The sequence below is a fragment of the Ixodes scapularis genome, unplaced genomic scaffold, assembly GCF_016920785.2.
Source record: "Ixodes scapularis isolate PalLabHiFi unplaced genomic scaffold, ASM1692078v2 PGA_scaffold11__112_contigs__length_91849675, whole genome shotgun sequence".
NCBI lineage: Eukaryota > Metazoa > Arthropoda > Arachnida > Ixodida > Ixodidae > Ixodes > Ixodes scapularis.
In genome coordinates, this window is record NW_024609837.1 from 14,856,632 (window position 1) to 14,873,523 (window position 16,892).

The 16,892-nt window shown below is 48.3% G+C and overlaps 1 protein-coding gene across 2 annotated transcripts in view; it reads right to left on the reverse strand.

Moving 5' to 3' along the window:
- The window catches only part of LOC8043501 (ankyrin repeat and IBR domain-containing protein 1), a 40,720-nt gene extending 24,387 nt beyond the window's left edge, over positions 1-16,333 (reverse strand). Inside the window, exons 1-11 of one of the 2 annotated variants that reach the window (XM_029972766.4) lie at positions 15,686-16,333; positions 14,215-14,416; positions 12,379-12,435; positions 11,433-11,558; positions 11,284-11,340; positions 10,943-11,060; positions 10,168-10,373; positions 8,774-8,856; positions 6,164-6,308; positions 4,613-4,770; positions 817-905 (exon numbers count right to left, since the gene is read on the reverse strand). In XM_029972766.4, coding sequence (XP_029828626.2) covers positions 817-905; positions 4,613-4,770; positions 6,164-6,308; positions 8,774-8,856; positions 10,168-10,373; positions 10,943-11,060; positions 11,284-11,340; positions 11,433-11,558; positions 12,379-12,435; positions 14,215-14,416; positions 15,686-15,873 — 1,429 coding nt within the window. In that variant the 5' untranslated portion in view covers positions 15,874-16,333. The remainder of the gene's footprint in view (positions 1-816; positions 906-4,612; positions 4,771-6,163; positions 6,309-8,773; positions 8,857-10,167; positions 10,374-10,942; positions 11,061-11,283; positions 11,341-11,432; positions 11,559-12,378; positions 12,436-14,214; positions 14,417-15,685) is intronic. The other variant, XM_029972767.3, reaches the window with a different exon arrangement.
- Positions 16,334-16,892: the final 559 nt, after the last annotated feature.

A 16,892-nucleotide genomic window follows, 5' to 3' on the forward strand; every position in this document is an offset into this window, starting at 1 on the left:
ACAATCGGCGCACCAAAAGAAGTTTCGATGCGCACACGCATTCTCCTCACGACGCAAGGAAACAAACACCTGCTGGAAGCAGGACTTCTACAGTCCTTCTCAGCCTGATGCCAATCTCAACGTTCGTGCATGCAATGCCCAATACGTCCCCTCGACAAAGCTGCGCATGCTACAATGACTCACCCTAGATGGCGCTCTCAGCGCGATGCCAAGAGCGTCCGCCGCACGCCTACTTCCTACTCAACAGGCCAGTGTTCGGCTCCCTATCTCGCCTGTTCAACACTGATTCGGTGGACGCCATGTAAAAATAGGGCAAACAACCACGTTGCCACGGCAATGCAGTTGTTTGCCCCCAAGAAAATTATAATTGAGTTTCCCAATCGTGATGAAACTTACCTGAGACTGCAGTAAAAGCGCAGCCAGCCTACTTCATATATACTTCGCTCCCATATATGGAGAATACGGAAGCCACCTCCTCCCCATTATAACCTCCTTGGCATTAGCACACTCGGACACTGAACAGCTCAATGCAAAATGCCAGTTTCAGAAATGCTCCTTCCGTTTTCGGAGAGCCACGTGCAACCACGCTGGTGAACTCCTTCCTCCATTTTCTCTACCAGTCTACGAGGTGACGCCAATTCGCATATCGCACAAAACCCTATGTGAACGTGTATCTGTCTTTTTTTGCTCTCTCCCGACATCAAGATGGCCAACACTAGGTCAATCCGAAAGCTCGATTAGCTCAGGCGAAAACCATGAAATGCGATGCTACTCCGGGAACATTCAGCTACTCTAGCCCGAGCCAAAGAAACTCACATTCTTCCGGCTTGACTTCGGCAACCTTGGTGCGCCACTGCTTCCAGAGGTCACAGGAGCATGGTGCGTGTGCGCCACCCCGGCATTCCCTGCACGGGGAGCACTCATCAATCCCCTCGTTGCCAACTCCCTGCCATTAGGGTAAAGGAACAGCGTAAGACGTACTGGGACGTGACACCAGAAGCAACTGAAAGTGACGCCACTTTCGTATCCCAGGGACATCAAATCCGAGTTGTCTGAGAGCCGGAAGGCCCGGATTCAATCACTTGGACATGTTCAGAAGCTGAAGCTACTAAGTCCCTAGGTACCCAAGGCTTCCCCAGGGTATTCTCAAGGGAACCTCGAGGGCTGGAATTCTCTGAATCGTCCCTACACCACCTACCGTGGAACCTCCGTGGCACAATCCTGCAAAATATGTTCTTTAACATGATACGCCCCAAACACTAACACATTTTGATTTGGCTAAAGGGCTGTCCAAACAGGACACTTCAAGAGAGCGAGAAGCAACACTTCTCGTCTAATAAAGTGCGGCGGTATGCATCCGTCCGTTTCTTTTTGGCGGGGGGAAAGCTTCTCTCTGCCACGTCCGCTTGTGTCCTTCACAGAGGCCTGAGCGTGCCCATCACGTGGGTCCAAACAGTCACTCACACACTCTGTTGGCTGTCAGTCAATCGCTCGAAGCCTCTGCCGCTCTTCAGGTGCCAAAAATGGGAAAAGGAAAGATACAAGGGCGCGGCAGGTCACATGGACAGGCAAAAGGCACATGATTGGCGGGTGGTGTGCGGCGTCAAGTTTGTTGAGCACCGAGGTCGCAAAAAAGCAGAGGAGGCAAGAAGGAAAGCAGTGATGTTTGCCTGGTGGATGTCCAAACAGAAGACGGACAGTCGGCCTTCAGCTTTCACGTCATACGGCGGAGAAGTACAGCTCTATGCATTCCAAAGTATTCTGTTTTTTTGCCTAGAATTGAAAAACTTTGATTACAAAAAGAAACTGTGGCTCCAATCCACGTCGTGAAGGTGGTTAGACAGCTAAGCTGTAAACAACACCCACAACGATTACCCATTGCGACGTCACTTGAAAAGCGTGGTGACGTCACTACATGATTTCTATGCTGTTGGGTACTTTTCCATTCAAAGTAGCTTGCGCAATCGTAAGGGCCCGTTCCCACACTTGCGACCCTCTTAGAACTGGGTGCCTTGGAACCTCTTAATATTAGGGGTGTGCAAATACTCAAATTCGAATTGAATAGCAAGTTCCCGAAAAATTTGATTCGCGAATCGAATTCCTAGTATTTGGTCACTCGAATATTCAATACATTCGGCCAAAGGCGCGCGGTCGGCGCAGAGTTGACAAAAGAGCCGTTTTTTCTCCCGATGTTAGCACCGTGATGTTAGACAGACCATGCGAGAAACACCTATTGGTCCCACCGTTCCACAAAAGTCTAACGCGCAGGTTAGAAAAAAGAAAAGTGACGAACGCCACAAACTTTTTAGCAAGCAGATTTACTCATGATCGTGACGCAATCTAACCTTGAATCACAACTGCGAGCCACGCCTACTTTTCGCAAGTAAAGACGTTCATTTCAAACTGAAGCGCCGATGTAGAACTCACTTGCCACACTCACAGAAATCGGCGACTGCAAGATCACAAAATGAAAACCATGTTAACCACGCCGATGAAACCAGCCGAGTTGTCGTTCTTTTGGTACCGCAAGCCGTAAATTCTGATTCGGAACAAAACCAAACGGAAAAATAGTGCACCTAGATTTGAGAGGGTCTACAACCGTTCGATAGCCGTGTTTGAATTACGAAATCCGAGAAGGTGACGAAAAGACGAGAGCGTCGGTCGGGCAGGCGTCGTTCAACTTTGCGTCGTCACTCTTCTGTTTGCTCGCCTTCTTTCCACGCGGCTACACAACACATGCGCACTTACGACCGTGCAGGAGCCATTTCCGTGGTTTCAATTTTGTTTGCTTCCTCTTTTGAATCTAGGCTCTCTGAAACAGGATAGGTGGACAAAGAAATGGATGCATAACGGCAGTTGGATGGTGACTTGCGCCACCTAGCCACATTTTTTTTTTCTTACTTCAGATTATATTGTTTAAGCCTGTTTACTCAGATTTAAAGCCTATCTGTTTATTTACATAAAATAAAATTCCCGGTGCCCTTTTTCTCTATTAGAATTGAGACTAAATATCGCAAAATGCCCTTAGGTCGTGCTTTTAACGAGAAAAAAAGCATGCGTGGCCTGTAACTTAGGGTTTTTTATGACACTTAGGTAGATAGATAGATTATGCTTGATGATAGGGTAGATAGATTATGTTTGCACTATAAATTGGATCTTTAGTGCCCAACGTCCATCAACAGCTGCTTTTTTCTTTTTTTTTCACCAGAATTTTTATACAGTTGAGCTTTCGTTCCGTATGAGATGCATACTCTGCACATATATTGATCTCATCCGCAGTACACTTTGAAAAATTCCCACAAATAAAATCACTATTCAATATTCAGCTTTTTTTTTCTTAATTTGATTCGGTATTCGATTCGATAACTACTATTAGGTATTCGCACACCCCTAGTTAATCTCTCTTACGAGAGGACACACTGGCGCCATCTATGGGTAGCAGTGTAAACTTGGCGGCCCGGCATATTTTCTATTTCTCTGGCGCATTATCCTTTTTTTCTTGGCTCGAAAAACTTTTGTCAACATTATAAACGAGCTTTCTTATGGTATTACTCACATTTAACCTCGAAAATCCCGCAAAACCTTCACTCTTGTGAAATGCAGTTCCAGGGTCACCGCATAGATGGCGCCAGAGTGCCAGTCTGTTCTCTCGTCCTAAGAAATTTGAAGAGGTTTCAACGGGTCTTGTCTCTCTCGGTAGTACTCAGTTGCAAGAGTGTGAATAGGCCTTAATCTTTACTGGGAAACACACGCGGAAAGAACAAACGTGCTTCGCATTGTTCGCAGGCGCCGTTATCATGCAATATGCGGTTTGCACATCACACGAGGGCTTCGAATGACGTCAACCCCTTTCGAAGCAGCTGCAAACCTAATCTTTACCGGAACGCGTGGGAGGGTGTTCCTAGTGGTCACACGCACCTTATCATCCATCATGTGGTTTTGATGCTTGCTTTGTGGTTTTCTTTATTGAAACGGATACTGAGCTGTATGCTGCATGCCTGATTTCCAAGGAGATATGCTGTTTTGCCTTCAATCGTTCGCCAAAAGTGTTTTGCTTACAATGCCAACAACACGAAAATTTCCTTAGCTGGTAGAGGTATACAGCTTCGTTGTAAAAGTTTTTGACTGGTCTTTTTATAACTCGTAATGTAGAGCTGCATTCCACCGTGCCACGAGTGAGAAGACATGGCAGATACACAGACAAGCAGAGACCTTCGTGCCACAGTGGCTGGCGACGTAGCGAGTTGGTGTGGACGTCCTTGCACATTTCCATCTTTTGCACCTGTGCACTTGTATTGCGCTCCCCCCTAAGAAGCGGAAAGGAGGATGCATAAGCAAACAAAGTTGTGACTGCACCCTTTGTCTCGGACACTAGCTTGTGCCACTTAGAAGGAAGCACGACACAGCCAGCAGTCACTGACGTTACAGTTATGGTGTACGCTCAGCAACGAGGCAGAAATGTTAGTAGCAGAATTTTTTTTAGCTGAGGGCCGATCGTGCAAAAACATTTGACTAATTTTGGACCGATATCTCACTGTCTAAACTGTGCGGCCAAAACCACGACGTGTTATTTTCTGAGCATGGAACGGTCTTTAAATGCGCAGTTGCTCACCAGCAGAAGTAGTGCCCGTTGCCGCAGTCCACGGCGTGGGAAACCGGCGGAGCCCTGTGGGGGAGCACAGGGGGTTTGGCGATGACCGGCAGCTTGACGGCACGCCCACAGCCTGCCCAGGGGCACCACTTGATGTCCGGGTTCGTTTCCACAAAGGCCTGCCACATCAATCGGGTGAGACGCGCTTTGCGAGACGAAAGGGAGCCAAATACAGACGAAACGCCGGTTCTCATACGGGGCGTCTGCCACACTACTATCTTTCAAATTTCGCGACTTTTCCACGTTTTCTTTCACTATTTAGATTCCCCGACAGCCACAAAAGAAGTACAATCTGGAAACTAATTCGGGCAGGTCTAGCCTAGATTAAGATTAAAGGAGCGCTTCCAAAGTGGCACTATCACTTTCCCTAATTTTTACTTCGAAACACGACGGCAGAAAACTCTATATGAAAACAAGCACACATCACACGTGGACAGCCTAAAGGTTTGAAACCAGTCTGGAATTGACGAACCAACGCCCAACAGATGGGTAAGCATGTCGTGCTTGCCAGAGGTGAGAGTTACGGGGCCACTCCCATTTGATTGGGTTAATTGGGGGTGGCTTGCTCTGCCTAGAAGCGTTTCAGGACACTAACTCAGTGAGATGATAAATCCTTTCAAACTACAGACATTTTTGCTACCATCCACACCACCGCACCCAGTATCCTCGTGCCGCACTGCGTGCCACCCCAGCACTCTCGCATATCATTTTCTTTAATCTAGCCAATGTTTTACTATTTCCTCCGACAATTTTCCAGGTGCTTCGAAATTCCTCGACAATAGGCCTGCAAGCGTATAGCCCCGACCGGTGCCCCATGCGTACAAGCATATGCACCACGCGTGTGAATGTAGTTTTGACAAGCTTGCAATTGCACGGTCGTGCCTGCACCAGCAGAAGCATAGCAGCAGCCAGTCGCCCTACTGGCAATTGCCTATAGACCGTTCCGTTAATACGCGGAACCTGCCACCGTCTCTTCGACGCACTATGGCAATCCGATGTATGGTGCATAGAGGAGTACACGTAAGGTGAAGCAACTCGCGGTGATGTGGCATTGTACGATTTTCAGCATGCAAAAGAAAGCGGGACAATGACAAAATAGGGTGCGCATTGGCTGTGGGATGTGCTCGCTTCATTTTCTTCCGTGTTCCGAACTTGCGGCGGTAAGAGAGAAGGAACTAAGCCACCTCCAAGACGTATTGCATAGACCTTTCCGGAAAATCCCGAGAGGCCTCTCAGGATTTTCCAGAAAGGTCTATGCAAGTTCATCTGCTTCTTGCGCAGGGGCTGTGGTGACGTCGAAACGCCGAGCTGTGATTGAAAGGATAGTTGGTAGACCTCGAAGCTAGCTGCCTTGAAGTCTACCCACTATCCTTTCAATCGAGCCAATCGGAACTCGGTGTTCTGAAGTCGACGCAACTCCTGTGCAAGAAGCAGCCGAACTTGCACTCTGCATTGCAGGCTAGCAGACAACCTGTTTCGTCCCTCTACAAACAAAAAGGGGGATGCACCCACCTCTATGTCGAACTGGAGGTAGCGCCGCACCATCTCCGGGCTGACCAGCTGCTCGATCACGTCCACGGGTACCAGCTGGGGACAGTCCACGGCCGGGCACACTATGCCTTTCACGCTGCCTTCCTGGATCTTGAGCGTCAGGTAGCTGGGGCAACGGGACAGGCACCACCAGCAATCAACACACTTCGGCGTGCGGCCCGGCGTTTAAGGGGGGGGACATAAGCCTAAATTCCAAAATTTTTTGAAAAAATTCATTTTTCAATTTTTAGGTTTTCAGTTTTAGAAACTAATTATACACCCTTACACTTAATTTTATAATCATGTGCCAAATAGTTAAGTTGATATGAAATATTTTCAACACATTGTGAGGCAGTAACAAAGTAAAGGAGTTTAATGTTTGAATGCAGTTTTCTCAGTACCGCTTTTTGCCGCAAATTTCATACGAAGGAATCTTTTGTTGAAAGGTAAACTTATTCTGATACCACAATCAAGATGTTTGTGAACTGAAATTTATTGGAGAATAGGGCAATCTACTTTATTTTGTTTTAGGTTGAAGTCCTCATTGAGAAAAAGCTACGTTTTCAGAAATTGACATAGGACAGATATGCATCTCATATTTTGAGGTAATCACTCATCCTGAAATATTCATATTTGAGTTATAAAAACTAGATACCCCGAAGTCCCACATCCCCCACTTTATATTCAAGCAGTTAAAATGATGCTTAATAGCTTCATTTTCATATCATAGATTTCTTAACGAAGAGTGACACATCTTATGCAGGTATGTAAAGTTGTCCTAGAGAGCTGAAAGTTTGAAGAGTACAGCTTCACCTGAAGTTAAATCTCGCCTGCAAATTTCATACCTGTCACTTGAGTAGTTCAGAAGTTTGCTTCCAGCCAGTGTCCCCCCTTAAACATTATCGTGGCTCGTCGCGATGGAGAACAACCGCAAACGCTCGGCTTTCTTTGTCGAGAGTCATTTTCAAGTGGCGGTAAAATGCATTTGTGACACACACGATACGAGAGAAGTTTAACGAACGCATAACGAACACACCCCCACAACAATCGTCATTTGTAAAAAAAGAGCATATTTTCCCGCACACCTTGACACATACACAATCGTCCAACTAAGCCAGCCACTAAGTCAAGTGTGCCCCCAAGAGGCCAAGTCAGGTACATGCATGCGTTAGGGCGGCAAGTGAGAAGTTGCAGAAGTGTTCAACGGCATGGCCAGGCAGCGCGCACAGCCAACAAGGCTGGGAAGCAGACGACGGCGTATATGTTTGTTGAGATCGGTGAATCCGACGGACAAAATATCTTTGGGGGCAGAGATGTTTTGTCCGTCAGACGCACCGATGTCAACAAACACGCCGTCATCTGCGGTTTGCTTTTAGACAGTGAAATCGAGAAAGTGGTTAGGCCTAAAAACACTGGAGGCGTCAACCGTGCCAAGTAAGCTTAGTAGGGCACTTTTTTTTTTGGCAGAAAAGAATGCAAAGACGCCCTATAAGAAAAGAAATGCAGAGCAAATTGTTGGGCAATTGTGTTGCACTTGACACGTGTGGTTCCGGTCCGATTCTCTGGGAATGACTTCTACGCTTTCAATGCTCTTCATCGGTTAGCTGAACGACTGGCTTAAAGCGTAACATGTACACTCTACAGTAATTCCTGGAGTGGAGATACTGGCGCTAACCTGGGTTTTAAACCCCTTGCGCTCTTCCAGAACCCTCCATATGCACAAGTTTCTCCGGTGACATCCAACCACCGTCTGGACGGCCAGCTGTCGCGCACGAGGGGGAGTGCGATCAACATCAAGTGAACGTGTCCTCGCGCATGACGTCATACCTAAACCAACCAATCAGCATCGAGCTAGGGGGTGTGACGTCATTAGCTGGCTCAGCCAATCAGCACTGAGTTAGTCAGTACCTTTACTTGTAGGCTTTGCAAATTTCTGGACCCCCCCATCCTGATGAGTCAAAGCATGTTTTATGCGAAAAGGTTCGCAATTTGAAGGGAATGGTTACTGTGTCGCACTTGCGACCAGCTGTGGGAGTGCCTCCATCAGAGAACACATGCCACAGTAATGCCTGTCAGATGGGCACCTAAAATGACATTTACGCAAAATGAGTAAATCCACAAACTTCTACCCCACGTAATGAAAGCTCCATCAAAAATGCATACATTTTTCGGGGGAAAAAATGTGAGCACTATGCGAGTAAATACAGTATGCTTCGAGTCTTCTGCAGTGTTCCCGTCCACCTTCAAGGCTGCTGTCGCACTTTCTTTTTTTGGGGCTCCCTCGCTTCTATCGAATTAGACTGCTTACATTAAAACTTTTTGTTGTCCCGTTGACTTCGCTATAACAAGGGAGCACTGCGACCTCTGGAAACCAACCTCTTGAATTTGCCTCAAAACAAACTCCGAAAATGCAGGAACCTGGTCACAGCTGGTACATAGGTAGCGGCGCGAGCGCTGAAGAGGAGAACAGCCTTCCACAACAAGTACCGGACACTTTCCCCAAAGAATGGCAAGTTTAATACTAATCATAAAACACCAATAGTTGTATATTGAAAACAAAAAAAAAATAAGAAAACAGCAGCCGGTTCTTACCACTGCCAGCATGAGAAGCAGAAGTGGTGTTGGCAGGGCACAGCCACAGGATCGTCCCGCATCGGCTCGGAGCAGATGTTGCACTGGACAAGGTGCAAGGAGATATTACCTGTAGTCGAGAGCACTGGCAGCCAATCAGATGCAGCGAGATGGGTAACCTTGTTCTACCTTGAGCCAATAAAACTAAGCCTTAACATCATAGAAAAAGTACACTAAAAGACCGAGCATGAACTCCCATCATCAAAGGTGTAACACCTGCTACTTCTGAAACATTTAAAAGATGGCCAAACGATAGATCAAGTGGCAATCCTCGATATCTGAGCCACCTTATTGACCAAGGAGGTCCCCCACATAAGCCACTTCTTTAAGCACGCCAGTCAGGGGCAAACGCAGGTACTTCTTGAGGGGGGGGTCAGGTGTTGGTCAGCGTATCATATGTTTAAGTCCCCCCCCCCCCCCCCTTTCCCACTCCCTAAATTTTGACATATCCAGAATCCAAGAGAGGGGTCAGGACATCCGGACCCCCCTCTGAATCCGCCCCTGACGCCAGTGCAAAGTGGTGAAGCCTGCCCCACCATGTGCCCTATCGGCCCGCTGAAATTAGCAGATGACGCCAAGCTACGGCAATGCGATACAATTCCAAACTTTGTTTCCATTGAACTGTTATAACAAGATCGGCAGCCAACAGGGAAGCCCCTTCGGCATTTCCCAAAGGCACTCTAAATGTATAGCATTTAGAGTGCCCTCGCTTGCATTCGACCAAAACCAGCCTGTCGTAGATTGCATGTCGAACAGACTGTCCGTGACCTGGCGCACAAACTCCCGACCGGCCGCCGCACAATGATGACCGGCTTTCCGACGCTGCTGGGCCTGACGCTCTCGTTTGGCCTCCCTTCTTCCTCCCGCCCAGACAAGCTGGTGTCGCTCCTGCACCGCTTTAGTCGTATGCGCGCAAGTAAGAGCCTTCGTAACAAAGTGCGCCGCCGTCGCCGAGCACACGGCGAGAAAACCCTTCGTTCCAAGAGCGGTCGCCGACTGCACGCAAAGTGTGCAACCAGCAATTGCACGTTCTGTAGAGGCCATGTCCCATACTTGGGCACAAAGGCGCTAAGGGCTGCCCTCGTAAATGCAGCTGGGTGTGTAGTTGCGCGAGCCGGTGCACGTCAAGAATAAATAAAAACGGCACATAAAGGACACAGAGACAAGTAGTGGAAAAGCACCAACTCACAATTTCTTTTGTAGCATTCTTTTTTTTTTTTTGTTATGCAAGAAGACGACAATTGGGAGTCGGCACAATGTTTGCGAATGTCTTCCACTAGTCCCCGTGTCCTTTCTGCGCCGTTTCATTTATTCTTATAAATGTCTTCGTATTTAAAATCCAGGCAGTCCCTCACGGGGGTCTTGGGGGGCAGGTGGCAGGCCTGGGCGCGCGGGGAGTTGAGCGAGGCGTCCTGGAACTCCTGGGTGACCAGCCGGGGGTCCGGACCAGGCCCCACGTCCCGGGCGTGGAGGGCTGAGGTGGTGGGCTGCACTCCAGCGCCCAGGCAGCATCCTACGGGGTCCTGAACCCAGGCCTCCAGCAGGGCCACCTGGCTCCAGTCTGGGCAGAAGAGACACTGGGTCACCCTGGGTTGGAACACTCTACCCTGGTTTGGAACACACAACTATCTTAGGTTGGAACCTTTCGAGGGTCGACGCCCACCGGTGACCCTGACAAGTTTGCTGGACTCGTTTTTTAAAAGGGAGCTGTGTCTTGAAATTCGATTAGGTGAAATATACCCTCCTAAATCCACATTTGGAGGAAATTTGAGCTTTTCATGCGCGGACGCCAACTTTTGTGGCTCGTTTTATAGTGTCACGATCCACTGTGGGCACCCTACACAATCTTGAAACACCCATAGTTTGACGCAAAAGAACATGGAGCTGCCTGGGAACAGAACAGAATATAACTGCACTCGTCCGTCGCTTTTTTGCGAGAACATCCTTCTTTGACTCTGGCTCCGCTCGAGTTGGGGGCCAGTCCTTTTTGACACTGCTCAGACTTTTGTTCCCCTTTAACAGTGCAACGAGTCGAGGCCACCATTTTTCCCGCTTCTTGCTCCCTCCCTTGCCAAGAACAACCGCTTTACCCCAGACAAGCGGACAGGGGTCAGCACGGCCGACGCTCACCGTGTGTCCTTAAAAGCGCCTCTGCAGTGAAGAGGGGGACATGGAACATGTCAGATGTTTCCACAAGCAGCAGGTCTTTGGCCTCCTGAAGGTCCTGTGGCCGAAGTCCGGTCGAGCCCTGCAACAAGGATTGGCTCCGTCGTACGTCCCACACCAGTTCAACAAAGAAGGCAAACACTGCTGACTGACCCACCAAGATCGGTCGGTTAAGGCTATGCCAGTTACGCGACGACAACCCAATTCTTTCAGTCAAGCATCTGACCTGGTCGGCCAGAAACCAGCAACGTCGCTTGAACGAAGCAAAATGAAGGAGGCAGACACGTAGAAGAACCGGGGCTCACCTTGTCAGAAGCATCGACCGTGAGGTGCTGTTCTTCTGGCTCAATGGTAACACGGTCCTGCAGGAAGAACAAGAGTGAGAAAATTCAAAGGAGGATATACTATTAAAATTGTGAATATGTGGCGTGTGCGGTGCTCACTCCCAACTTACAGAAAACACCATTTTAATCTCGAGGTACTCTGCCACGGAGGTGTGGTGGGCACGGCTGGCAACGTCGCAGGCAGTCTCCTTCTGGTTGTTCTCCACAAACAGAGACGCCTTTTGAGACACCAAGAGCTGCAGAGGAAGGAGGAACACAGGGTTTCGAATGTTTCCACCGTGCAACTCCTTTTAATAGGGTGGCTTTCTAAAGCCATTAAGGTTGTATCTTTTCAAACATTACGACACAAACACTTGGGATGAGAGGAAAGCTTTAAGTCCGTTTGGCATTGTGGTTGTTAAATTAGAACTGCACAAGTCGTTGAGCCTAACCTCACTCTTTATTCTCACGACTCCTTCGCATGTTCGGAAGTCCACGCACTGCCCACTGCTTCACCCTGGTACTTCCCTCTCCCCATACCCTGTTTTTCTAGCCGTAAATTTCCCCAGCCCCATGAACCTAGAGTCCTCCTTACACGTCTTGTAAGGACCTCAAGATGTTAGACCCTCACTTGGTCAAGAATGAACCTCTACATAGTAAACACTGTTATAACGAAGACACGGATAGAATGAAGCAAAGTTGAAGTATGCCTCTAATACTGTTACAGGCATTTAAGCAAAGATACTAATGTATAGTGAACAAACTTTACTTGCAAAAAGTGACCTTATCAGACAGATTGAATTGAGCGCCATAGTGACTATAGGTGACTATGGCGCTCTATTCGATAAAAGAAATAAGAATAGGGGGAACAAAGTCAGATTGCTGACATTCCTCCATCTCACATTTTAGTGCAGAACAAGAATCAGCGTCATTATCTGCTATTTGTGGTGAAAAAGACAAAGTAACAAAGGTCCTTTAATTTCAGAGTTCTTACCATGATCTATGTTATAAAATCTTTAAAACACATCCAATAAGCTAGATATGCAGACCCAAGAAAGCATGAAACACCGGTCTCACCTCCACACACTTCTTGATCCCTGAAGCAGCAGCATAGTGTAATGCAGTGTTCCCATCCTGAAGCAGGGCAATGCATCAAAGGGTTAGAGAATGACATGCCCACAAACATCATGCCTATCTACTGATTCCTTAATGTGAGCAAGAAAGCATCTGTTTTTATTGCAGACCTGCCCGGGTTCATTCTTTAAGATTCTTTTATCATAAGAATTCAACATCTACCGTAGTATCTTCAGAGATAGCCCAAAATTCAAAAGCAAATTGGATAAAAATAAGGACTAAGCTAACTTTCGGTGTGCGAACAAAAAAAAAAAGATTAAAAAATGCTAATTTTAGATTTTGTGCCTGCAAAACTTGTGACTGCAGGAAGGGGCAATGAACCAAAGACGACTGCTCTTCCCAGTCAGCAATGTTCACTTATCTCAATTCTAGGCTAAGAACTACAATTTCTCCCAAAATCACCATTGGCCAGAGCCCTGCAATTACTAGAAGAGGGCTATCTTTTGGAGTTTTTAAATAAATAGCAAATCGTGCCAAAAATAGGGGTGGGCTATCTTTTGGACGTCCTCTCAGAATATTACGGTAGTTGTAACAGTGACATTACATGCAGGCCGGAACATCAAATAGCTGACACATGCAATCTACCCAAAGGCTCAACAGTCCTTGAAACATGCTGATTCTAGGTCAGTCTCTATCTCCACAAAATTTACAGACGGCTTAAAGGGGCGGTGCAACAATTTGCGGACTTTGGCTAATTAATTGCGGGAATTGATCCCGGCCACACATAAAAAGAAGGACCGAAAACTATTCTTTCCTACTTGCCCTAGTTTTCATTAAAAAAAATAAAAGAAATGGTATCACCGGCACCCCTCAACTCAACATTGAAGCGGCACCAGCTTCGCCTGTGACGTCATTCGGAGTGACGTTGGTGTCCGGTTGGTTTCTTCTGGCTTCCGTTTCCCCAGTGCTCGCCGGCTCGCCAGGCTCGCCGCTCTCCCCGACCAACATGGCGGCGCGGCGGGCAGTCGAAGTCAAAGTCGAGGTCGAGACACCAGGAACAATAACAATACCACGATACTACGGACCACGACCAACGCACTCCGTCGAGCGAGGGAAAGACAAAACGTCCGGGTTGCTCGTGTAGCCGCCGTACGCGCCACGGGCGTCGACGGCAGGTTCTGTTGACTTGCGGTAGATGGCGCCACATATAATTCATACCCTTTTAGCGGCAATATTAGGCTTTTGAAGCGTTTCTGCATGCCTAAACAACAAGATTTTTTAAACTTAAGCTTAAATCAAGCTTACAATTGCCTAACACTATCACTTACAAAAACCACACCGAATGACGTCACACCACAGGTTCCATTTGCGGCCACCATGTGGCCGCAGGTTGGAAAAAAAAGGGTTTTTTCTTTTGCGATTATGCAGCGAAATAGAGGTATTTTGGGGTATGGTGGCACTTTTTCTCTTACTTATGCTGAAGTAAACAATATAAAAAATACAAGCTGCACATTCGTTCAGTGTTAAAATCATTGCACCGCCCCTTTAAGAGAAGTGGAGGTCCTTGTCAGGTCTTGCAACCTGACAAGAACAGCCGGTAAGGCATGTCGATCCACGTGTGGCAGCTCTGACAACAGCGCACCATAAAGAGCTGTAACCGGCACTCGACGTCTGCTAAGCAAAAACTGCGGAGCACAATTGCAAGTGATAGAGGGATGCAAAACTGAGAGGACGGATGTCCAAGAGCTGGAAAGCAATCCTCCCAACCCTCTAACCATGTCACTACTCTCCTCAACAAAGGCACTCTAACTGGATCGCTGTGCAACTTCACCGCCTCACCTGGTCCTGTGCATCCAGCAACACGGTCTCCCCCTCCGAGCCACGCCACAGGACGAGGAGTGCAAGGCAGGCGGCTCTTCGGCTGGCGGCGCTAGATGTCCTGGCATGGACGTTGTATGGTACCCGGCTGGCCAGGTGCAGGGCCGTTTCTCCCTTGCCTGTGCGCACATTTGGATCACCCTGCATGTCCTCCAGGAACACCCTGCATGGCCCAATAGAATCACAGTTGGAGACCCCAGGGAAACTCCTTACCAAACTTCTACATAATTAGGCGAAAAAGAGATGAGGACGGCATGGCACCTGGTGTTACCACGAGCGAGCACCACAAATTTATAGCACACTTAGAGACCTACTCATAATGTACTCTTCAAAGGGTTGCTGGGAATTCCACTGGGGCTGGTCAACCCTGCTTCCTCACTGGACGACACATGTATACACAGATAAGTGCAGGACAGATGCAAGAGGCCAGTAGTACACTTAGAGGTGCGTCAGCTCAGTTCTCCTTTGTCCTTTTCCCCTTCCCCACATTGTTACAATATGAAACCCTACGATAGGCGAAAGACGAACAGTAAAATAAAGGTAGCATCCACTTTCCTTTTCACCAGAGCCACAAAAGAGTGAATATTTTTCATACAAAGTTTGTTCCGGTTTGCACTTTTTGTCTCGTACCCCACTGAAATGTCGAGCTTGGAAAAGGTTTCCTTGTGGAGGGCCCAAATTCAACAAATTTTAGTTGAGGCACCTGTATTAAACAGTAGCTGAACTTTGGGCTAACTCTTGTGGCTTAGTAAAGAATGCAACCAATCTTCGTTCTTTTTTTTTCCATGGATTAAAATTGTGGAATACAAATCAAAGCCACCCGAGATTAACGGGAATTAGTTATCCATCGCCTATCAGTGTGCAACAAAGGAAACAAAGGCAGGTGAGACAGAAAAGCAAAAATACGGGCGAGGGAGCTTCCGTTAAAAACGAAGATGCCACCAAACGTTCTGTCAAAAATGTCTTTAAAGAAAAGTTAAAAAAAAAAAAAAGAAAGACTTCGGGAGTTGCTACTTTGATACTAGAATGTCGTGTGCTCGCCAGAGATCATCGTCAAAGTCACCTCAGTCAACCGCGCCACAGTGCGATTCACAGAACAACTGATCCTCTGTAAACACCGTGCAACATGTCCATATTCCGGACTGTCCAATTTCTCCAGCGCTTCACGAGGTGTCCGGTTGCCGCCATTTCAAATCTCGTGTGCAACGTTGATCCCTTTACCAAAGCCGATGACCAAGCGCCGTCCTACCAAACTTTCTCACACGTTACGCCAAGTTCCGCTACTGCTCATTTCGTTGTAAGCATTAAAAAAAAAATAATAAGACCGCCGAGGAGTTTGTTTGGCGGACCGCTGTGCGTGCCAAGCGAAGCGCCGCGAGCAGCGCAGGAGTCCGCGGAGGCCGAGCGCGGCCAAGTCGAAGGGGCCACTCACCTCAGGAGCGGCTTCATGGCATGCCTCGCAGCCAGGTGCAGCGGCGTGCACTGGTTCCCCGGATCCCAGTAGAAACAGTTGGGGTCGACCGTTTTGCGCAGTTCGGGGTTGGTCTCGAACACTTGCAGCGCCGAGTATTCGTCGCCGTTCTGTAGGTGCCTTCGAAACTTGCTCGACGCGCTACCCATGGCCGCGCCGTCAGCTGATCGTCGGGTCGGATGGCAAGACCACACTCATCCAGCCCCGAGCCAGCGACGTCCGAAAGATGCCCGATAAACGAGCTCAAAGCTCGTTCCCGCGCGTCTTGTCTCTCCGAACAAACCGCGGCGCGCTTGCTCGGTTCACTCACATGACGACCTTACGAACAATGAAACGCCAGCACTGTCTGAAGGTAAACAACGCCGCCACTGGTCTACAATGCGGCGGAGGCAGTGGCGGGCGTACTGCATTGCCTTGCTTACCGAGGGCGATTATAGACAACCGCACGGACCACCGGGACACGGCTCTCCGACTTTGGCGGCGGTGAAATGACCCTGCACGAGGGCTCGCGGCAGCTGAGAAGCGTACGGTAAACAGCTAAGCACATGACGCTTCATCACTCCTTCACACTTGCCCAGTCTCAAAACAAACAAACCAAAAACGCAAAAAACACACCGTACTCCAGCGTTGCCAGACAAAACGCAGGACTCGCTAAAGTTGGCGAAGCTCGCCGAGTTCACGTGGTGGCTATATAGCTAGGTGGCGCAAGCTGCCGCCAGTTACAAAATGCAGCCTTTATCATTGATTCATTCGTCGCCGTGGGTCGCCCGCGCAGCCGCGGGCGCTTTGTACGCTATTTGTGTACGATTTGCGTTTGCCCTCGTGCTGTCTGCGCATTTCGTCGAGCATTGCATGCACATCGATGTGCGTTCGCTATCCCACTGATCTCTATAACTTGTTGGGGTATTCGGGCCACTTCCGGCCGCCATGACAGTGAGCCGAAAACACTTCCGGTTCGGGTTTTGTTAGCATGCTTTTAGAGGGCAGCATTGCAGCTATGTCTAGTGCGCTCCGCAATTAAGTCGGTCTTCTGATATGTTTTCCGCGTCCACTGGCTTCTTGAAGTGCGATAATGCTTTGCAATTGACTGGGCTACTTTGCGGCAACAGATCTCCGCGAAATAAAAGGTGCAACGAGCCACGGCCGTCGAGCGAGAAGTCTGTGTCAG